The sequence below is a fragment of the Oxyura jamaicensis genome, chromosome 3 (genome assembly GCF_011077185.1).
Source record: "Oxyura jamaicensis isolate SHBP4307 breed ruddy duck chromosome 3, BPBGC_Ojam_1.0, whole genome shotgun sequence".
Taxonomy (NCBI): Eukaryota; Metazoa; Chordata; class Aves; order Anseriformes; family Anatidae; genus Oxyura; species Oxyura jamaicensis.
The window spans coordinates 87,859,281-87,883,168 of record NC_048895.1 but is presented as its reverse complement, the minus strand read 5'-3'; the positions used below and the strand labels follow the sequence as shown (position 1 = coordinate 87,883,168).

Here is a 23,888-nt window from a genome sequence, read left to right as displayed (position 1 = left end):
CCATACCGTATCCTGAAAGACATCTTCCCTTTATTTTCCTTTTGAAAAAAGCTTCTGGTGGTAACTTCATATGTACAATACTTTGCTTTTCTTTAGGGTCTAGGAAAAGCACCAAAGGCACAGAGGGGATATACTTTCATCTTCTTTACATTCATTTAAGCTCTTAGGGAAATACCTAATAATGCATTTACAGCATGCTGTTTTCAAAGCACTACCTATTAAAATATTAATAACTTACTCATCTCAGTCCCCTAGGGAAACAGGAAATTTTATATTTCCACTACTTCATAGAAAGCATGGATAAGTATATTGAAGGAAAGGCTAATTTTGAGAGCTGAACACAAGGACATCTTAATGCTTGACAGTTAGAAGAGGATATCCCGTATCAATCCACTCAGGCACGCATGCAAAGTGGGAGTTAGACCCAGGAAATAAACAATCAGGACATTTGGATTTAAGGCACTAAGACCAAAGCACAGACTAAACAAACACACTTACTCTTCACTTCTGTAATTTTTTTTTCAACAGAGAAACTGGATCAATAGCCACTTTTCATGGTAAGTATCACTGTATTCATTTTAGGATCAGAGAAGCTGATGCACATTAAGCTAAGCCGATTGCTTAACTTGACACCTTCTGGCAGCGCAGATGTTTTCAGAGCATATGTAACGTACAGGTCGAGTTTGTCACAAGATGTAAAAGCAAGTACTATTTTCTTCTAAAATGGCAGTGCTGCTGCCACAGTCCTTTGATATACGAACACAAGAATAACTTACCAAGAATGTAAAATGCAAGCTCGTTTCCTTTCCTCTCTGAGGGCATTTGTGCCCACAGTCCTCGCCGTTCTGACAAGCGTTCTGTTCCCCAGAGCCCTGGGATGAAGGCGAGGGGTAGAGGTATATCCTCTGCCCTTCTAGCTAGAGCTGTTTTTCTCTACAAAAAGACACAATAATTAAAGATACTTTGGGCTAGAAAAGGAGAATAATTTTATGCTTGTAGGTAAAACACTCAGTCGGAACAGTTCACCCGTTTAATGTCATGTTTAAACACCCAGGACTATTGCACCCCAATAACCAACTCCCTAGCAAAGCATGGCCAACACCAAGCTACGCTGCTGTTGGTTTTACGATCTTCCTGGCGCAGTACATCTTTGGATTCAGGCACTGCAGCAAGGCAGCTGTAGGATGCTAAGCCGTCTCTTGGACTCATGCAGCGGTACCACGTCCACACCCTGCAGCCTCATGCCCAGTACTGTGCTACTCTGAGAAGCTTTTATTTATTTGAGGGAGATCTAAACACCGTTAGATACCAACCTAACTTCTAATTATTGTGATAAGCACTTTCACAGTTCCTTCTGTTCCTAAGTCTTCCAAGTTTAGGGGATAATTAATTAACCATCAGAGTTGAGCAGAAGACACAGAGCATGATTCAGGAGTTTAGCAGCTGAGGGAGAAGAGACCTGAATTCCCATCTGCCTCACTGAAGTGTTTTATAGGCTATATATAGGCTCTAGCTCTTTCCAGAAGAGTTAGATTAGGGAAGGAAAAAAAAAAAAAAAAAAGGCTTGGAGAAGCTTGGCGGAGGCTGACAAAGGGCCGTTACTGAGGGACGGCCGGCACACAGCGAGGCGAGGGGACGCGACACAAAATGGCGGCGGGCAGGCGGCACCGCCACGCGGTGCAGAGGGGCGGGAACGGATGGAGCCTTCCTCCTCCTCCTCCTCCTCCTCCTCCTCCTCCTCCTCCTCCCTCGCCCGGTCCTCGCCCGGTCCCAGCGCCCATCCCGCCCTTTGCACGGAGCGGGTCGCGAGGGACCCGAAACCCCACGGGGCTTCCGTGGGGCGGCGGCGGGACCCGGCGGACTATTTGTCGACTCGGCACGGGGCGACGAGGTTGTTGCGAATCCCTCCGCCCGCCGCGAAGTAGCGCCGGTCGCGGAAGTCGGTGCTGGCGGCTGCCGGGGGCCGCGGCAGGGCAGCGGCGGCGCCTCCCCCCCTTCCCCCTGCCCGGCCCGGCCCGGCCCTGCTGCCGCCATGGCCACCCGCTCCTGCCGGGAGAAGGCGCAGAAGCAGAACGAGCAGCACCAGGCCATCCTGGCCAAGCTGCTGCGGGAGGAGGACAACAAGTACTGCGCGGACTGCGAGGCCAAGGGTACGGCGGGGTGGGGGGAGCGGGGGGCTGAGCCGTGCCGAACCGGGCTGAGCCGGGGTTGAACCGGGGCTGAACCGGGGCTGAGGGAGCCGCAGCGGCCGTGCCGGCGGGGTGCGGGGAGCTCAGCGCCGCCCCGCCCCGCTCCACGTCCGCAGGAGCGGCCCCGGCTCGGCTCGGCTCGGCTCGGTGCTGCCCGGCCCGGCCCGGCCCGGCCCAGGCGTGTGGCGGCGGTGGGCGAGCTGCTGGGGCTGCGGCGCCGCGTCCCGTAGCGAGGGGCTTGCGCTGTACCGCGTCCGTGTGTGGGTGCCGGCCGTGGGCTCGGGAGGTGTCGCCTGGCCCTTCTCGGTCTGGAGGGACCCCGTTAAGGTGACCCGAGATAGGGGCGGCACGGTGCGGGCTCTGCCTCCCGAGCTATCCTCAGTGGTCGCAGCCTGTGGCGAGCCCAGCGCCGCCCTGCCCGGTCCCGACCCGTCCTCGGAGCTCGGTGGGCTGCCCCGAGCTGCCTCAGGGCGCCCCGTGGCAGTGATTCCCCTCTTCCATCGATATCTGCTGCTGCTTCTGGCCGCGATTATCAACTGTGCGCTGTCTCGCGTGGTGCTGTGATTTAATACATCAGTCTTACGGAAATGCAGAAATATGATTTTATTTTCCGAGCTTACAAACCTAAGTAGTGTGGGTTACACCAAAGGTGTCAGGCCTTCGTTATCTTGCAGGTAACTCTTACCCATTTGCTAGCACAGCAATTCAGGCTCCCAGGCTTCTGGTTACTGTGTGAAGACTCTTTGCAGACCGGGCTTTTCTGGAAAAATCATATGTTTTGTGCACTACTGGTGTTTGGGAATGCGATGCTGAGCGCTGCTCGGAGCTCCTTGCTGCCTGAGCTCCGCACGGGTGCTGCTCCCTAGCACAGGCCTCAGAGCTTGGTTGCTCAAGATCCGTGTCTCGAATTCTCCAGCTGAGTTCTGTCTTTGTTTTATGTTCCCTCTTTCCAAACACCACCTGGTCCAAGTATTGTTCATAAATCTCTGTAGTCCTCTTGCCACTTCAGATCAGCAATACTGACACTTCCAGTCTCCTCCTCATGTGTGTGTTATCAAGTGTTTTTCTGCACTGTTCTTCTTTGATGCTTCCACACCTCATCTTTCACAAGGCAAAGCTTGAACTGGCAGAAAGCTCTTACCATCAGTATGCGTGTGTCTTCTGTCCAGGTTCTGGAGCACCTACCAGTCCCTTGACCAGACGTCCTCTGCCAGTACCTGTCATCTGTTTTCAGTCTTCCTAGTAAGTTAGATAAGGTAGCTAAGTAAGATAAAATTTGACTGCATTTCTAAAGTCTTCTGTTTTCTCTTTTGCCAAAACCTCTTCCTCCCACGTTGTCTTTCTGTATGCCGGAGGTGGAATGGTGAACTTTGCTGAGCCTCAGCTGTTCCAGGGGCTCCTGACCGGGAGATGTGGAGACGCCGTGTAGATTTCCTTTCTTACATTTAGGAAGTTTTTCCTTCTAGGCAGTGGAGTTGTGTGAGCAGCGTTGAGGTGCCTCCATTATACCCTGGACTCTGGATTTTTGTATCTTTCCAGAAGATGTGGTGCAGAAGAAAAAGCAAAATTGGTTTGCCAGCTGAAAAATCAAGCCTTCCCCTGCCATCAAAATGTAACGCCACTGTTGAACTCTTCCATCATGTCATTCCCTTGTTGAAACTTGCTGAGGAAAAAAAGAAAAGTGGAGGCTGCTGCTTTCAGATACAGCCAGCTTTTTCTTTCTCCTGATGTTTCACAGTTAACCCATGGTGGTTGAATGCTAATATGTACCAGTGTCTGGCAAAGTTATGCTTCTGTTAGTCATGGCGCACAGGGATGTCTGAGGCAGCAGTTTTTAAAATGTCTGTGCAAGAAAACCAGGTCTGTGGGCTCTCCCCACGCTCTGCCAGTGGCCTGCTCTGCTCACATTGCTAGCAGCATCCCTCTCATCACCAAACACATTTGTAATTACAGGCTGGAGTTCCCCACTGTCAGTTCCATTAGAGGAACTGACTTCTCTTAGTCCTGCCTTCTGGAAACTGACTCCTGAAATTGTTCATGACAAAAAATTAAGGACTTCTCTGGTGTGAGCTCTAGTTCAGAACTTCTATTTCCTTTTGGTGGTGTTACTGATTCTTTTTTCATGGAGCTATTGTCTGCTTCAGCTTAGGATTCTTTCCTCTTTGTGCAAGCTTTGCTTCCTTGTCTGCCATCCTCCTTTCTGTTGGCTAGGTTTATTCACGCTTAAATGAGTTGCACTTGCATTTTGGCTCTTCCTCCCTCTGCCAATATTTAAAACCTTTCTGTCTGGTATGGTCCTGCAGATGCCTCGCATCGGCCCAGATCAGCGAGCTCTGAACTGAGGTGCAGTGGCAGTCATCACAAACCCCTTCCTCTCCCTGGAGATGTTGCAGTCTTCCTTGGGGTCTTAAGCCTCAGGTGTTCCGTTTACCTGGGCTTCTGTTTAGATGGCTGCATCTCGGGGATGTTAAAACCTCATGTGCTGTACCTGTGTATCCCTATTAACTGCTATTCTTTGAGGCCCTGGGAATTCTTCGGCAGCCAGATACCATCTGAAGCCTTGTGAGTATCCTCTAGACCCTAACCAACTTAATGTGGTCCCACTTGCCTTTTATTGTGCGTTGCTTTGACCACATCTACCATTAAGGCTTCTCCGCCGGCTTTTACATCTCGCATCAAAAAGGGGGTCTTTGGAACTGATTCTTGTCCTCATCCACTCCTAAATCCCTGAGGTGGCTCCTTGCTCTGTGAGGACCTTCTGGATTGTTTGAGGAAGTTTCCGGTATGCACCCTTCCTATATTATTGTGTGCTTACTCTGTGTAAGAGGATCTTTCTTTTTTTTTTAAAGATACATATGTCTTTCTCAAAATAATAATGCCATTATTAATAGTGATCGTGTATCAAGAAGGAACCCGTCCATGGCTTTCTGGCCTACTTCTTAACGCGTGAGGTTTGTGGATGAGTTGGACAGGGATTATACCTCCTTGCTGCTTTGCTCTGCAAATCCTTCGGAAGGTGGAGAATACAGCTGAGGATGCATCTGCCAGAGGAGGCATGAAGCAATAATTAGGATTGCTGACTCTGGGTACGGTGTGTGGAAGCGTTTTTTATTCGGTATTTGCCTTTTAGCTGTTGAAAGAGCTGCTAGGGACCTGACTGCCACTGCTGGCACGTGTTGGGAACTACCTGCTGTAGGGCCGGGCTGCTTTCACACTCACAGCTGCGCAGGAAGCCTCAATGCCACCTCTGTGGGGAAGAAGCCTCAAAATCCAAGGCTGTGGAGCTGTCTTTGCAGCCACTGAGGTTTTTGGGAGAGTGTGGAGAGCGGGCTGACTGGTGACAGCGCAGTTCTTGTCTGTGCTGACTGTTCTTGGTGTCCCTGTCTGAGCAGCTGTCCACACAAGGCAGTAGATGTCTTCCTAGTGTCATACTACCTACTCCTAATACTTGTAGGAAATACTAAGGCATGTAGGCAGTAACTTCAGTGATCCTGAGTTTCTGGAAGAGACGAGCAGCTGGAATTCCCTCTAGTGCATCACTGTGTGGTGCAGCTCTTCATAGTCGTTTTCTGTGTGTGGGTAGGTAAAGCTGGCAGGAACTGGAGAGCTCTAGGAGAGAGAAATAGCTACAGATCTGTCAAGCAGACTGTGCTGAAAGCCACCTTGAAGCACCTGTGTTTTGTGTTGTTTTTTTTTCCCGCTGTATAGGGAGTCTGAATGCATTTTCGCTATTTGTGCTGATGTTAGTGCTCCTAAGCACTAACAGCTCTCACAGATCTCTCAAGTGGAAGCGCAGTCAAAAAAACATTAACTTCAGTACCCCTTTGGCTGTCAGGGTTTGCTCTTCTATCTGCCCAGTACCTAGTTAGAACGTGCTAGAAGTCTGCCAGGCTCGTGGTACTGCGTGGCAGCAGGCGTTACGTGGGCACTGATGTTAAACAACAGTGCATCGAGTACTTGGAACTTGAAGAGTGTGACAAAGCCCCCAAGGAGATGTGCTTTGTTCGAAAGGGTCAAGGTATTCGCCGCTATCGAAGGAGCGGCCATCTGAGCAAGAAGACCTGCAAAGGCAGAAGACCTGAAGGCGGGAGACCTTGTGCTAGTGAGACTGTGCTGGCTGTTCCTAGCAGAGTTCAGATCTGAGGCTTGCGTTTGAAACCAGCGTGAACGTACTCCAGCATCTTGTCTCTTTGTCATGCCTTGCGTTTGGGTGTTGGCTTTAACACAAAGGTGTTGACTTGTGAACTCTGCTGGTGCATTCACATGTCTGTCAAGAAGACAATTACCTGGCTTCTCAGCCCCATTAGATTTTTATTTATTTCTTTTAAACTGGAGCAGTTACAGTAAAGTAACTGGAAGTTTGCAGATCTTGTATAGACAACTTCAGATGTTTTGGACCGTCAGAAAAGGTGAATTCATTTCTGTGTCAGGCGTTTTGTCATTTCTCTTAACGTTTACTCGCTTCTAGTGTGGTGAGGTATGAAGTCTGGATAAAAGATCCCTTACCAGAGCTCTGGCATAAAAGGACACATTGGCACTGCTTGTGAAACTGGATACAGTTAGAGCACTAAACAAATGTTTTTCAGTAAATTTTAGCTGTACTGTACAATTCCTAGACATTTGTATATGACTGATGACTTGATCTTCTGTCTGCAGAATAACAAGTATAGGCTTTTAGGGAATTTGGGGAGAAACTGAGCAAGAGAAGTCGCAATGCAGAAATTTGTGTAGTCAAAGCCAGTTTCTACAAACTTGGCTTTAAGTAAACCTAACTTTAATTTGCCTAATAACCTGCCTATCTCAAAAAAAAAAGTTTAAACTGAATTGGACAAACCAGCTGTCAAAACAAACCCCTGCTGTGCTTAGCTGTTCAGGCTCCTTTTTTGCAGACAATTGACTCTTGTGTTTGATGTCTTCTGTGGCTGAGAGACCAACTTAAATGCATCTAAGCCTCAGTGTCTTTGAAGGTACTTCTGCTCTTTGCTTGTTTTGGCGACTGGGGGTCTCAGTGTTGTATCTTGCTTGTATACTTTAATAGTGTACTTCTCCCTAGGCATTACCCTAAAGCATATGGCTAACTCTTTCAGCCCACTGCAGCAGCGCTTGAGCTTTTGCCTCTGGCTGCCGGTGTCAGCATGCTTTTGGGTTGGCTTGTCAGCAGTCTGAGCTTCATCTAGCATGAGGTACTGGCTGCTCTACCTTCTGGGGTCAAGGCTTTCTCCTGCCTCCACAGGTGGAGAGACTGCTGCAGTAGGACTTGAGGGCAAATGGAGCAGAGTTAGCCTGTATCAGAGGTGAAGTCCCCAACTGCCAGCTCAGGTGTAGCTTTTAGCCCGATACTGAAGGTCAGCCACAGAGCAGAAACCAAGCAGTAGCTTTGTGATTGCACAGTGGTACTTGGTTCCAGCCAACATACCTGTATCCCACGTGAAGTTAGGCTACCTGGATCAAGAAGTTGCTGGTATTCTTTGATTGTGTTGTAAGGTTGCTCTTGTTGCTGTAGGACCAGGCTGATAATGAGAGCACGAGTTTAACAGACTAGAGTATGAATGGACAGACAACAGCTAAAGGCTTCTACAGTCCCTGTCCTTCCACAAGGAATAACGATGAGCTTTGATTCAGGGTGGGTCTTGACCTCTAACAGTAGGAAGGAGCCGTGCCACTAGAAATCCCAGGGTTCATCTGGTTACATTATTCTTTTCCTCACCTCTTTGCAGAACATCACACCATTGAAGACCTTAAGGGACCAGAAACTCCATGCTTTCTTGCCACTGTGTCTGCAGGGTTTCTTCCCTGATCCTCTGCTGCTACAAGCTGCGCCAGTCCTCGGTTTTTGTTCTGTGCCCTTTTACCTCTTGCTGGGACTGGCTGCATGAGGCTGAAGCTTTAAGAGTGAGAGCTGGAAAGTTAACTGCCTGGTGTGAGACGAGCTCTGGAGGAGATGCTTCTCTTTCCAGCTGGGAGAGCACGGTGGCTTTGGCTCACAACCTGCAAGCAGGTGGAATGGGGCAGTGGGGTTGTTGTAGTGCTGGGCGACTCCAGTGGTGGTCTTTTTACCCGATAGGGAAGGATTTGTTTCTATCTCCTGACTCTCTCAGTGCAGGAAAATACTCTGACACAAGCCGCAGGAAATCTGTTTAACTTGGAATAGAACAGGCTTGTTTGCAAATGCATACTCCTGCTTTTGAAGTTCTGCATGCTGCCTAAAGGCTTTTTACCCAAGCCCTTACTGTGGTATTTCTGTGTGGAATCTCCATTCTTCAGCACTTAGCTGAGCTCGATAGGGTGAGACCCGAAGTGGCATGATACAGCTTTGAAGTTGGCCTTGTTTTGACGGGAGACCGGGAGAGTTGACCTTTGGAGATCCCTTGCAACTTAAGTCTTTCTTTGACTATTAAAAATATGTGCAGGACTTGTGTAGTTGATGCTTTTCTTATACAGCTGCAGTAATCCTTACCATGGCTTGCAGCCCTATATTAAGGAGCATGGACCTCTGCAATCGGAGCTGTTGCCCTTGTGCAGACCATAAAGGTGCGGCAGTTCCCAGAGCAGTGATCAGTGGTGTTGGTGAGACCTTGTTCTGGCCTTCCAGTGCGGGATGTCCGAGTGCTTTTGGCCAGGAGCTACTGGTGTCTCCCTCCTAACGATACCTCACCTGTGGCTGTGTCACTCCTCAGTGACATGAGAGGTACTGCTGCAGGATGCTGTTGAGGCCAGATGTTAATCTCTGCTCTGTTGCTAGATCTGTTCTCGTGAAGCTAAGGCTGTTCCTGTCCTGTGAATCTTCCCTCCTTGGTCCGAATGAACAGCAAAGCAGCCTTGATGCAGCTCGAAGTAGTCCTTGTCAGTGTTACAGAGGAAGCAATCAGACACATGTATGTGATAAGTAGACTTCCAGGGAGGGACCTTTCCTGGAGGGGTGGCTCCCTCCTTAACCCGGATTTCCTAAGGGGATTTAATAGAGTCAATTAGCAGCTATTACTCAGGGGGTACTCAGAGGTTAATTTAGCTCAGGTGTTGCATCTTCCCTCACTGGCTCACACAGGTTCATTTGAGCATGATTCAGCCTTACACTACTGACTTAGGTGCTTTTTGTTCTCTCTGGAGGCCTCAAGTAAATTCCCTAAGACTTAATGAGTTTGCCTTGCGAGCAGGTGATGTTCAGTGAGATCCTATTCTCACGCTGAGGTTCTTGGAGTATCCCTGTTGGGTCTGTAACTGCTGGAATCCAGCTCCACCATACTGGCAACAACAGTTCTCAGGTATTATGGACGAGTAAAGATGAGGTGGCTGAGCTGCGATGTTACTGGCATCCCAGAGACACAGCAGGACAGTAGGTGGCTGCAGGCACTTCAGGAAGGACAGGCTGGGCTGTGGTAACCAGCCCTGGGCTACTGGAAGTCCTCTTCTGTCAGAGCACGGGCCTGCATGCAGCTCTGCCTAGAGCTGGGTGATGAGCTTAAGAGCTTACGGGTCAGGGCTAGAGGGCAGACTGGCAGGGGTGCTGGTGTGGGTGTCTGCTCCTGGACACCTGGTCAGGCAAAAGCAGCAATGAGGCCTTCCTCAGACAGCTTGAGTGCTAACATTCATGGGCCTTGGTGCTCGTGGGGGACCTGAACCGTGATGATACTTTATTGAGAGGAAAGAGGTTCAGGAAAGCTGGTTGATTTTCCCCCCCTCCCCAAGGGTCACATCTTTTTACTATCGGGGGGTGGGGGGGGGGGGGACATCCCAGTGAGCAGGAAATCAAGCAAAAGCATCAGGGAGCCTGCAAAAATGAGCAAGCTGATCCTGGCAAGCTCAGACATAAAAAGGAAACATATAAGAGGTGAAAGCAGGGACAGGTGATGCACTGTAAAAATAGGCACTGCCCAAGTGTGCAGGAATGGGGTTAGGTGGGAAAGCAATAGCCCACTTGGAGGTGACTCTGGCAAGGGCAGTCTGGTAAAGGACAAGAAGAAAGGATAGCAGTAAAGAGAGGGCTGGAGAAAATGTGGACCTGCTGCTGAATGGGGCAGGGGACCTGGAGATGAGGGGTGAGGAAAAGGCTGAGGCATTCCTTGCCTTCTTCACCTTGATCTTTACTTGTCGAGTTGCCTTCAAGGAATCCCTTCTGTGTCAGAAATCTCTCTAGATCTTAAAACTCCTGGTTGGTTCTCTGGATTATGACTAAAAATTATATCCTCTGTCAGACCAGGGGCCAAAGATAAACTATTACAGCATTCCTGTTCTCCCCGTTGGGTTTCTTACGTGATTAATGTCTGCTGGGAGCTTGAGCAGTGCTGCTCTTCCTGAACGACTTGATGCGACTTAAAGCAGCTTCATCCTTGTGAAAAGTTACCAATTCAAGTTGAAGCTTGCTATCTCTTTCATGGTTATCTTTCTTTACAGTGGCTGACTGTAGGATATGGAGCTAACCCTTACTTACCGTCCACTCCTGCATCGATCCCTCATTGCTTTCCAGCAGGCAATAAACATACGTATGCGGATGTCAAGGAGCTCCTGCTTGGTGTAACGGTGCTTGCAAGAGGCACTGAGTTCCTGCTCTGTCCCCACCTTACCCCAAACGCCCTAGAGTTGATCTGTGTCCCTCTGACCTGAGGAGCAGGGTGCTGTTGTGCTGGGGGGCCATTCTCTGAAGTGGAGGAAGAGTCTGGCAGCACAGAGAGCATCCCAGCGCTCCGGGTCTGTACGAGATGTGGAGAGCCCTCGTCCTGTAGCTGACTGATGCGGCGATGACTTCTATGAGGGATGTGAAAAACTGCCCAGGTCAGCTCGCTGACCACCTCCGTTAACTTGGACCTTCAGCTGCTCTGCCTCTCCCGAGGGAAGGCGCTGACATCCTGCGGGCTGCTCTGGCACGTGGTGGGGGGAGCGGGAGCAGCAGCAGCACAGCTCGGTGGTTGTCAGAGCAGGGCTGCCTGCTGCTCAGGGCAGGGTTGCCAAGCAACTAACTTTGCAGCTGTGATTTGGGGAAAAAGTGGCTCTGTGCCTTGAAGCTGCGCCTGGCTCTGATTTCTGTGGCAGAAAATGGGTATGTTGATGAGGAGCTGCACTCCTGGCATGGGTGGGGAAAGGAATTTGGTATCCAGGTTTGGCTGCTGATTGCCGTGCTCTTCTTGTATGCTAGCTCTTTGGTAAGCAGCAGGGAACAGAAGTGTTAGGTGATTTGGTCAAGTACTTAAGTGACAATGGATAAAGCTTCATAGAATCACAGAATGGTGGGGTTGGAGGGGACCTTAAAGATCCCCTTGTTCCAACCCCCCCACCATGGGCAGGGACGCCTCCCACCCAGACCAGGTTGCCCAAAGCCCCATCCAGCCTGGCCTTGAGCACCTCCAGGGATGGGGCATCCACAGCTTCTCTGGGCAGCCTGTGCCAGGGCCTCACTGCCCTCATAGAAAATAACTTATTCCAAATACCTAATCTAAACTAAAGGAATGTAGATTCAAGGAGGCGTAGGGCTTTCTGTGTCTTCTTACACTTTCACTGCCTTTCATGGCGTATGGCTTCCTTAGTGGGATTAAAGGCTGTAGCACTGTAGGAATTTCTGCAGAAGGAGGTGGAAATGATTTATTGCGTGTAACCTGCTATTCCTGAACGCAGCAGAGCTTGCAGGTAGAGTCCAAGTGTGTTAGTGAGTAGCAGCTGGGTTTGAGTAATAAATTTTAAATAAGCTCTTTGTGTTGTGTGCTCAAGTCATTTGGGTTTGTTTGTCATCCATGACAATTCCTAGAAACAACCAGTATGTGATAAAACCCAATGCTTTTCTGTAAAGCATTTGACTTCTCTAATAGGGTATGTACCTGTGGGATATTAGTTCTGTTGCCTGTAATCTGTAGATAAAGGCAAAAACATCCATTTCTTCAAACGCAGCAAATGTCGTACTTAATAGTCACTCTTTAGCTCTTTAGCTGAGGTGTGTGTGTGCATCTGAGCTCCCTTCCTAGGGACTGGTTAAACCGGAGCCGCCACCAACGCGCGGACTTTGGTCTTAGTACCAAGTGATACCTACATGGTTATTTCCAGTTCTCGGTTCACTGAACTGCTGAGGGCTGCTTGTGTTTCAGAAAATCACAATCCTTTATTAAACTTCAGGCTTCACAGTCCTGTATGGAGCAATCTTCCTGGGTGTTCTGCACTCACAGCAAAGGGCCTCAGAGTGATGCTGAACACCCCTTGTCTGGCTTGCTGTAATTTCCACGGAGTTGCTGTTCTTAAAGAAAAGTTACTCCAAAAAATGTGCTTTATTAGCAAAAAGATTGTCATGCGTTTTGTCTTCAGTAAGGAGACAGAAGAAATAGGGCATATGTACAACATACAGTATATGTAACAGAAGAAATCCAGGCTCAAGATTGCATGCTGGAGGACCCTTTTAAGTTTGGGGAATATATTTTGAGAGCTGATACTTCTCGAGCACCCTTGATTCCACTCTAAACACTTATTTAAATTGTGTATGTGAAAATAAATGCAACTGATTACTTTGGTACATCATTCAGTTTCTCTTTCTGGCTTCTGAAGAAACGGATATTTTGCAACAAGTATTTTCCAGCCACAACTACTTGTCTTACTACTCGAGGAAGTAGTAACCATGTTTGGGGGAAAAAGCTTTAGAAAAAATTGAGCATTTTTTTTCTTGTGAAACACAAACCTAGTTAGAGCAAGTGTGGGGAGCACTACTTAGAAGGAAACTACTCTTCCTTCCAGCTGTGTGTGGCTGATCTTGTGGTGCACGATAACTGTGTGTTGACAAGTGTCTGTCATGCTGGAGCATTGAACTGTATTGGTATGAATCGTAATTAGTGTCGTCTCAGAGAAGTATCATGGTTTTAGGAAGCAAGAAACCTTATAGAAAATGTGAAGCTCATTTCTGCCTTGTGTGGCGTGATGCCTTCTGATACTGTCTGCCCTCTTTGACCTCTTCTTTCGTGTGATCTTTCACGAAGTTCATACCCTGAAGTCCACAGCGAGTGCTGCTCTGAAGGTTAGTAACGTTACAGAATCACAGAACTGCAGGGGTTGGAAGGGACCTCAAGAGATCATCGGGTCCAACCCCCCTGCCAAAGCAGGTTCCCCAGAGCAGGCTGCCCAGGTAGGCGTCCAGACGGGCCTTGAATATCTCCAGAGGAGACTCCACAACCTCCCTGGGCAGCCTGTTCCAGTGCTCCGTCACCCTCACCCTGAAGAAGTTCTTTTGCATGTTGGTGCAGAACTTCCTGTGTTCTGTTTTGTGGCCATTGCCCCTTATCTTGTCCCCACAAACCACTGAAAAGAGGTTGGCCAAATCCCTCTGTCTCCCACACTTAAGATTCTTGTAGACATTGGTAAGATCCCCATTAATAAGATCCCCCCCAACAGTGCTACAGTCAGACTTGGGCATCATCCAAGAGGGGTGACGTTTATGCTCGCAGTAGGCCGTTCCTGTGCCCAGTCTGACACATGTCAGTGTCGGGGGGTGGCCAGACCCGCTCTCAGTAGGTAAGAAGAGTAACTGGTGCAGCATCACCACCTACGTAGTGTGGCCTGTTTTCACCTGCAGAGGAAGCGAGGGGAGGCGGTAGGTGTGGGAGGAAGGGTGGTGAGTAAACCCCTGGCATGAGCACGGATGGCATGGGTTAGTCCCAGGACGCAGCTGAGCACCGCACGGCTCCTTGGTCACTGCCACTCAGTGAGATGGGGGAGAGAACCAGAAGGGTTAACGTGAGAAAGCTTGTGGGTTGAGGTAGGTTATGGGTAAAGGAAGAACTGTGCATGCAATTAAAGCAAAATCAGGAATTTGTTCACTGCTTCTCCAGGCAGGCAGGTGTTCAGCCATTTCTAGGAAAATAGGGTTCATCGTGTATGGTGGTTACTTGGGAAGGCAAATACAATAACCACCAGCAGCCTCAACCTTCCTCCTCCTTTCCCCCAGCTGTTACTGCTGAGCACAACATCGTATGATACGGGCCATCCCTTTGGCCAGCCTGGGCTGCCTGTCCTGGCTGTGTCCCCTCCCAGCTCCTGGGGCACCCCCAGTGTCCTTGCTGGTAGGGCAGCACGAGGAGCAGGAGAGTCCTTGGCTCTGTGTGAGCACTGCCCTGCAACAAATAAAATACCCATGTGTTATCAGTGCTGTTTTGGTTGCAAACCCAAAACACAGCAGCACAGGCTCTGCTCTGAAGACAATTAATGCCATCCCAGCCAAGACTGGTGCAAGAGACTGGACAGTCTTCACAGATGCTTTCAGTCTGTCTCTGCAGTCCAAGGACCCAGATTTGGCACTCTGCTTCTTGTCTGCAGACCTGGCTCTCTTGTTTTCTCTCTGCGTCTTTTCCAAATGTAGGTTCACAGCGGAGAGGTGACGGCGCTGTGTTTGCCTGCTTCGTAATGCAGGGTGTGTGAGGGAGAGCTGCTCCGGTTAGTGAGGGCTGCGCAGAGGCTGCCGAGTTTGGGGAGCATCTACTTGAGCAGCCTCTTCTTCAGCTGCGTTTGAGTAAAAATGGTAGAGGGAGTTAATGTGATTACCAGATGGATAGTCTGATAGGCAAAGGTAATTTTTCTTCCTTGTTTTATGGCAAATAGGCTATATCATAAACTTACCCTGTAAGCAAATCTCGTATCTGAGGCTTTTGTCATTGTTTAAAGGAAGAACTTCAGCTGATGGCTGAAGACTTTGTAGCAGATGCTTCTATAACCTTTGCCTTGGGTCTGGCTACACAGGGGCACCTGCTATATCATACCACAGTGGCATAGATTTGCATACGTATATTTTTCCTCTCATCAATTATCACTCTCAATGCTTAGCAATCAACTTATAAAAAGCATTTTTGTAGGACCTTACTAGTCCCTAAATTTTCTTTTATTTCTGCATATAAAAGGAATATAAATTGTTCACTTTAAAAACAGCAAGCCTTTCAACAGTTCCTTGCTGACGAGGGAAAATTTGCAATGAAGACCACCTCCAGAAGCCTCTTACCAATACACAATATGCTCCATAACCGTGTTGTCTTAGAAAATACCAGATGCTGTTAAGAGGAAATGACTGCCTGCATGCTTCTTTCTTGCAGCTTAAACTCTGACATGAGCGGTGCTTTTTCTCTTTTCAAGTAAACAGCCTGAGTAAAATCAGCACTACTCCTTCGCCAAATTGAAATTTGATTTCTGCAATTGCTAGCTTATTGAATGTGGCCAGGTTGGCACTGCTGACACTTCCCATACTGAAGGGTTTGCTTTTCTCCTTTCCAAAGAGGATGCTGCTGTGTGCTCCTATCCTGTGAGGCTGAGAGGAATGCTGTGGCAGTGTCCTGTGCACTCTGGATATGCCATGCACGTGTGTGCTCAGTAACCAAGGGTTCCGGTGAGGAACGTGTTTTATTTAAATATTGTCATCTTAGAAATGTGTAGGAAATCTTGGTGATACTTTGGGAACGAACGTCCCAAAAGCCATTCTTGATCTCTCTCTTCTCTTAATATTCCACGAAGACCGGACAACTATGTATGGGATGTATGTATGTGTATAACCTCACAATGGACTTGGAAATATTGTTTTATTTGTTAAACAACTTAACATTTGCATCTTATCATTACCTAATGTTTGGTGACATTATTATTATTTTGGAAAAGCAAACATCCCAGGGTCTTATTCAGTCAGACTTTTAGTAGCTGGCTGTTGGTAAAGCCAAAATACTTTGATCCCATCTCTTGTCACCTTACAAGATTTCTTACTTAATAGCAATTTGGCATGAGTAAAAGTCTGCTCTTCACAAGAATAAACTGACTTTTCTTGTGTACCCTCAACAGCTGTAAGTAGCCAGTCCTGATTTGCGTGCTGCACATAGCTCTAAGAAGTTTCCCAAACAAGGGGTTTGATGTTTGAAATGCTGTATGACTTGAGTGTGCTCCAGAGTTAAAGTAGTTAGAGCTTTGCTTTATTTTTTTTCTAATGAAGCTGTATGTGGTCATCAGGTAAATCAGCTGAATTAGGTATTCTTTATTTTGTGGCTTGAACAGAAGTGGAAGAATTTTCACGTCACTGTGGTACCATTCTAGTTAAGGCTTTATACGCTTGTTGGAATAGGGGTGCTGTCTTTCCTTAAAACACTTAACACTTACTGATGCTGTGGAAGCAAGCATTAGTGAGTTGAAGGACTAATTAAAACTGGCTGATTAGGAAGATTTCCCTCCGAGTTGCAGCGGTGGGGCAGGCTGCACAGGGGGAGAGTCTTGTTCAGAAAGCCGCTGCGTCGCTTCTTCAGAGTTAGGAATAAGACTGAGCTTATGGGGGTTGTTGATGACTTTGATGAAAAACAGTTGTCCAGACATAAGAGACAAACTTGAGGGAATCCTGTCCTTGAAATTCTACTCCACTTAGCAGATTTTGGCTAACAATAATGAAGCAGTGCATCCAAGTCTTGTCTTTGCACTGTTCTTGCAAGAAGTCTTGAACCGTCCAATTCTCAGTGATTTTTGAGTTGGGCTGTCAAAATACAGGCTTATTACTAAGCCATCTAGAAGAGATTTCTAATAACGACTTGGAACAAGGTGATCATTAAGGTCCTTCCCAACCCACTCTGTTACTCTGCAGATCTGCCTAAGCTACAGACTTGTCACCTTTTTTTTCAGTATAAAAGAGCTTTTTGCTGCATGCCTTCACATCTGAAAAGAACATGAAGAGTGCATTCGCATGATTTTCGTAGCCTTTGAGTATGGCGGTAAAGCAGGGCCTCTGCTGTATAGGAAAAGAATTACCTTACTGTGGGGAAAGATGAGAATGAGCTTCCTGTGACACAAAGCTGCTTCAGGCTGTTTGTTCCTTTTAATCAGGAACTAACTCAGTGCAGCAAGTGGTAGGTAAATAGTCCCATATCTTCAGTTTGTAAAGACTAAAGGTTCAAGGTCCTTGAAGAACACTTTATTCAAGAGTAAAGATTCATGTGTTGTGGTTCTTGCACAACTTCCTTTGCGTAAAGGTCTTTGTGTAAGATCCTCAAGATTTTTGCTCTTTCTGAGATCCGTTCTTTGATTCACAAAATCTGATGTATTTCTTCCTGGCTTCTTCTTCCTGATTTGAAGACTTAACTGATTCGGTAGACGTGATTAAGATTGTAGTTACATTATGTTTTGTTTCTGGGGTGTGTTTTGTGTTACATGTGTGAGTCTGAATCATACATGGTAGGAGATGGTGGATGGGATTCTTCTTCTTCCAGGAGAACTGAGCAGCTTCCAGGGAAGCTAGTAAGACAGTCTCTGAAACAGCAGGATAATACTGAACATGTGTGACAGTACTTGTAGTGCTTCTGAGCATTTTAGTCCCGTCATGATTTAGTCCCTTTCTCAAGTGCATTGCCTTGAGGGGAGGAACTGATAGGAATCTCTATGGTTCTGCCTCGTACTTTTCTTCTTCCCTGTGTGTCCATTGGAGGTGGGACTCTTGTGTTAGTGGTGCTGCTTGTCGAATCGCACAAAATACAACTGCTGCTTACATATTTGTTTTTCTTTTTTAATATATCTGATACATAAGAACACTTGTTTTCTGTACACAATTTTTATCTGAATCTCACGTTGGAGAAGACAGATGTTTCTGGAAAATGTTCATTGATAGCTTCGTTTAAGTAGCAGAGCACTTACACAGGCAGTATTGCGTGGGGAATTCATGGAGAGAGCACTGCACAAGCATGCTTATGTTGATGCAGCCACCCAGGCTTTGGTGAATCTTCAGCAGAAGTGACTCTTTAGGAACCAACCGGCTGGTAACCATTAGATGTGTAAATCTTGTTGCAGTTAATTCGCTATTCCACAAGATGGAGCCCGTTATTTGACAAACAAAATCTGTCAGCCAGCTGTCCTGTTTGGAGGAAGAGCAGCGTACTGCAGTGACTTTGCTTTCTGCTCGGGGCACAGTCGGTGACGTTGGAGTGAAGGGAAGAGCCACGGAGCTGGAGTCTGGCAGAAGAAATGGGTGGTGTTGGCCCAGAGAAGTTTGCTATGGACTGTTTTGAGATGCATAGGAGGAAGTGCTCTGTTACCTGTAGTGTTTGGCTTCCTTCCAGAATTAATTTTTTAATATGTCCGTGTGGGAAGTATGCGTGCCCCTGCCCTAGTTTTGGCTGGTATCGTGTAGCTGTAGTTGAGTGGGGCCGTAAGACGCTGAGGAGAAGCTACCGGTGACTGCTTAAGGCAGTCAAAGGATTTTGTAAGGACTAATCAAAAGGAGACATAAAGCGTTTCCTACTGTGTTGAGCTACTTTAATTCATATACAGTTAGTAAACAGGGCTTCAGAGCTCTTCCTAATGCAGATAAAACTACTTTTTCCTCAGCATTAAATGGTAAGTGCCTTTAAGCCTCATTTTGTACTAGAAGCAGGCACATGCACCCACTACTGCAACGTGTAGTTCCAGCAGTCCGGAATAAAACTTAAACTTTGGACTTGGAGGAACTAACATACCTCGGCCTTCGTTACCTTCTGTAATGCGCTATACTGGCCTCAGCATTGTCATTGCTCTTGTTTTTCTTGCCCAAAGACCTGGATCAGCTGTACTCACATGGCTGTTTGTGTAAGCTGTACGTACACGAGCAGGGTGCGTCAGCAGGGCTGCGGGTGTTTATTGCGGCCTCTTTGATCAACTTTCTAATACAACCAACTAAATCATTTTGCCCAAAATGAACTCAGTGGCTGGGGAAGAAAGGGCTATAAGGGGCACATTAAACATGTGCAAGGAACTAGTCCAGTTTAAATAATATGGAGGAGAAATAGATCATCAAAAATCATCCTCTGAAAAGGGTAAAGTGGGAAGATCTTTGGAATCTGTTCAGAGAAAGCATCTAGTTCAACAGAAAATACATGAAAATGATGCCTATTTTTCACAAAATTCATACTTTGAAATCATTTTAGAATATGTGTCGTGAAGACAGATAACTCTTTAGCAACTTAAAAATTGGATGAAAATCAACTTATGTGAAGATTTGTGTTTAAAATTGTCAATGGCTTTCAGGCTCTTTATTGCTTAGGTTTAAAGCAGCTGAATTCTGATGTTGAAATAGTCTCATCCTTTTGGTATCTGTAGATGTTTTTGCAAGTAGGGAGAAGTTCTGTGCAATAACTGTAGGGACATGGAAGTTTATGGTAAGAGGGGGAAAAAGCTCCCCAGTTTGTCTCTGAAATTCACAAGTTACCTGGCAATTTCTAGCAAGAAAACTTGAGATGTCAGGAAATGTGGAGTCCTGTGGCTGTACTTTCATTCTAAAAGTCTAGATGGTCTCTAATAAAAGACTACTTAAATACTCAAAATATGTCACAGTCAGTGGTGTTTCTGTGCATCTGGTTAAATTCTAGTTTCCAATGCAAGCTTGGCACACAATTCCTGGATGCAGGTGAATCTGGCAGTGGCTGTGGTGGGCTGACCCTGGTGAGCAGCTGAACACGCACCTGAGCTCCTGCTCCCCTCTCCTGTGCAATGGGGAGAAAACAGGAGGGCACACAGACTTGAGGGTTGGGCTAGTGACAGCTGGATAAGGAAAGGAAAAAGCCCCGTGCACAAGGGAAACAGGGGAGTTCATTCCCTGCCTCCCATCGGCAGGCAGGTGTCCAGCCACTTCCTGGAAGGCAGGGCCTCAGCACGTGTAGCGGTTCTATGGGAAGAGGGACCCCATAACCACGTGTCCCCTCTTCCTCCTCTCCTGGGGCTTTTCCTGCTGAGTGCAGTGGCACAGTGCGGGATGTGGCACAGGGCACAGCCGTCCAGGCTGCTGTCAGGGAACGCTAGCTGGCCCAGCCAGAGCCAGCCCTGCGGGAAACATCACTTGCTTTTTTCCAGTTAACATCCAGGAATCCAAATTAATTTACGCGAATGTGTAACATCTCAGATACAAGTTTCTGTTTGGGTTTTACGAAGCTTGACTATTTTAGCTGTTTAAATTTCAAATGGAAGTTTTATCGCCTTTCTGCTTCTTCTGAAGGTAACTGAATTGCAGCTACGAATACAACTCAATATGCACGATAAACCATGTGAGGCTGTATTTGGTATTGGTTATTGTAATGGTTACACTTAAATGACAAACGTTATTTGAACTGGATTTGGTATCAGAAATGGTACCCCGATAGCAATGTAGGAAGTCGCTGAAGTTCAGCCCAGCCATTCTGGTAAGAAGCTTGTATTAAATGGCTTTCAAAAGAATAAAATTAACTATTGTATTAAAACTTATACCAGACAACATTTCCTACTAATGTTGGCCAGTGGGATTAGCGCTGTGTCATGGCAGTTCTTGACAGGTAAGGTAGCTTTGTTACTGCCATGTAAAGGTGTTTTAAATAATATAAATTAGCAGTCATTGACATCCTTAACGTTCAGTCTCCATTGCTGAAGCCAAATGTCTGTTTTCTTATTTCAGTAGCAGATTATGTACAGCAGAAAAGCTAGCTTACTTTTCTGAATTTGTGAATTGTTATTGAATCAATCCAGTTTACCCTTGAACATTTCTGACACAGGTTTGCAGGCCACCAACTTTCTGGAGAAGTTGAGAAAAGCTAACTGGCATAAAGTACCTAGTCAGAGTAGTTCTTTTTGCTTAGACTGACCTATTGTACGTACAACAAGTGTTTTGGTGCCTGTACAGACAAATTATAACTTCTCTTTCCTACTACTTAGTGTGGCATAATTGATTTGTATTAATTACTTCTTATTTGAAGTATTTAATATTGCACACTGTCATTAGTCTGAAATAAATTCAGGGATTACACGTACGCATTTTGATCTGGCCTCGGGTTTATTAATGTTATTCCATTGTTTAGTTTGTTGCTCTGTTGCTCAGTTAAGTTTTATTTGCCTGAGTTATTCAGAAATTAGTAAAAATTAATGAACTTTGAGCTTCTGGGAAAAAACAAAACCATTCCTCTCCAGGAGAATAATAGCTGTTACATATTACAATCTTACTGTTTGTTAACAATTCTAAGCTAAGCTATTAAACTATCAAGTTAGCAGTCTTCCTCCTCATTTGTTAAAATAGATTTTGGTCATGTTGAACCCTCATCCCAGCCTTGTCCTGTTGATGTATATGGGGACTAAGTTGAGAAAAATCTGAGGAATAGGAAACTAGATAGGTGACCTAAAGAGCAGTGCCCAGCCAGAGTTGTATAAGGTTTTAAAAAAGAAAAATGGTTGTGTAAACACCCTATAAGATAAAAACTGGGCCAGCACGTAGATGATGAATATTTCCTGTCTCCATAGTGACCTGGTCAAAACTGGCTTTCCTCTGTATAACCTAAGATTGTGCCTTCTACTTTGCTGCAAAAACTGGACAAGCTGTTGGGTGCACAAGACCTTGCCGTAGTTGTTTTAAACCATCATGGCTACATTAAGCAACTGCACAAGCTAAGGTACGTTAGCCACAGTGGAGTGGCTAGTGGAGGGAGGATTTAGATTAAGTTGCATCTGGTGCATAACTTTGGCTGAAACCTGATTAATATCTTGATGCAAGTAGCCTGCACATCCTGGAGCACTAAAACTCGTGGTAGTGTACATTGCTAGTGGGATCTTCCTGCACTCTAGGACTGATTGAACAGGGTGCTTTATGTATGGGGGGGAATGGCAGCTCAGGAGGCTGCTAGCTTTTGAGCTCTTTTCAGATGTATATTGCAAATAGTTCGACTGCTCATTCTTACCTGGTGAGTATTTCTGTAGAAGTGTAGTTTGTGCAGGGTTAGTTTCAGTGAGTAATTGTTAGATCTCCTGACCCCTGAAATCTAATTTTATCATCGTAGCACTTCTTTGTAAAACTGCCAGTCACTTTAATTGCTTTGGTCTTAAAGGTCAAGCGCTGGACATCAGGGGTTTGACTTGTTGAGGTCATGAACAAGACAAATTAAAAACATAATGGTTATCCCCACTGTGGCTAGTAAGAGGAACATGTCTTGCAATAAAGCCAGGGACCTGTGTATGTACTTACAACATGTTAGTGTTGCAATGCAAACTGCTGCTGATACGGTAATGGTCTGGGTGTGCATCTGTCCTACAGCAGGGGAAAGTGATTGCCCCAAACAAGTTCCAGCTCTTCAATGTGTCTTCTTTGCTTCTGACTTTTATTTAATCACTTCAGTTCTTTAGAGTTCAGACTAGATGGAGTTTAAAACACTGCCTTTTAATACTGGTGGCGTTCAGAGCTAGAATAAAACAAGAGCCATGGAATCACTCCAGGACATGGTCGGCCCTTTTGGCTTCCAGGGCACGCTGCTGACTCACATTCAGTTTGCTGTTGGCAGGACTCCCCAGATCCCTTTCTGCAGGGCTGCTCTCCAGCCTCTTGTCCAGGTGCAGAATCAGGCACTTGCTCTCATTAAACTTCAGGTGCTTGATGATTGCCCAGCCCTCTCATTTGTCTCAAGATCTCTCTACAAAGTGTCTCTACCCTCAAGAGAGTCAACAGCTCCTCCCAGTTTAGTATCAGCTGCGAACCTACTTAGTATGCATTTGAGTCCTGCACCCAGATCATTTATAAAAGCATCAGAGAGAACAGTAAAGAGCATTTGACTTGAAGTTACTACAGTCCCAAATATCCCAAGTGTCTCTGAGATTTCAGGTCAGCACGTCCTAGGTCGGTGTCAACATGTTTCTCAGCTTCATTAATGGTGATAAAGTTCATAAATCATCTTGATTCTATGGGAAAATTCATCGGGCTGTGAATGGCACCTCATTAAGTAGTTCAGGCATCAAGGGGGCTGAATATATTTCATTTTCTACCGTACTTTGTCTTGGGTATTTTGATTATTTGGCTTTTTAAATCTCTGTATAGTATCTCTGTATAGTCATTCTCTAAAAGCTTGCATGCTACTGTTGCATATGTTGGGTATTAAAGGATTTGGTGCATTCATATAAGATCGCTCTGCATTTAATTTCAAGTTTGGTACAGATGCTTGTCTTAGGTGGCTTTGAATTAGAGACAAAGGGGCAACTTCTGATTTTTGCTTATGCTTGCATCTGATGCATAGACGTGTTATTCAAAATGTTAGCAAAATCTTGTTGCTGCTGGTAAGTCACCTTCTTAAAGTTTGTTTGGAGTTTGCTTCCTAGCTAATTGAAATGCAATGTGATATCAGTTAAAAGTAGAAAGTCATAAATAAAATTGCTAATGATGGACATTAGTAGCAGTAACTAGATATAGATAGCTTTGAGAAAGCCGTCAGCCTTTATTCAGACTTTTTTGCCCCTGTTGTTTGGAACAGAATCATGCCAAAGAAGATTTTCGCAGTATATATATATACTGCGTATAACTAATGTATTTCCCCATTCCCTTTAGGTCCAAGATGGGCTTCCTGGAACACTGGTGTTTTTATTTGCATCAGATGTGCTGGAATACATCGAAATCTTGGGGTCCATATATCAAGGGTCAAATCTGTCAACCTGGACCAGTGGACACCAGAACAAATACAGGTAAAATATTAAAATGTTTTAAATTGGAAGGAATTCAAGGAGTCCTTTTCAAATGATTGAGTTTATCATGAATGTTTTACAGCCAAAGTAGAGAGACTACTGTGATTTTCAAATGCTTAAGGGCAACCTTAACTGTCTAGCAAGGTAACTTAATACCCCTGCATGAACAGAAAAGCTACATAATTAAAGAAAGATGCCTCTAGTTTTGAGGAGGTGTATTTAAGAGTATTTATTCTACTTTCCTTTTTCCTTGAATCTTTTAAATGTGTTTTTATATAAATAAAATATTGAATGTAC

At 46.1% G+C, this 23,888-nt stretch overlaps 1 protein-coding gene across 2 annotated transcripts in view; it reads left to right on the top strand.

The window, feature by feature from the left end:
- Positions 1–1,901: 1,901 nt before the first annotated feature.
- The window catches only part of SMAP1 (small ArfGAP 1), an 88,130-nt gene continuing 66,143 nt past the window's right edge, over positions 1,902–23,888 (top strand). Inside the window, exons 1-2 of one of the 2 annotated variants that reach the window (XM_035320735.1) lie at positions 1,902–2,150; positions 23,458–23,591. In XM_035320735.1, the coding sequence (XP_035176626.1) occupies positions 2,033–2,150; positions 23,458–23,591 (252 nt within the window). In that variant the 5' untranslated portion in view covers positions 1,902–2,032. The remainder of the gene's footprint in view (positions 2,151–23,457; positions 23,592–23,888) is intronic. The other variant, XM_035320736.1, reaches the window with a different exon arrangement.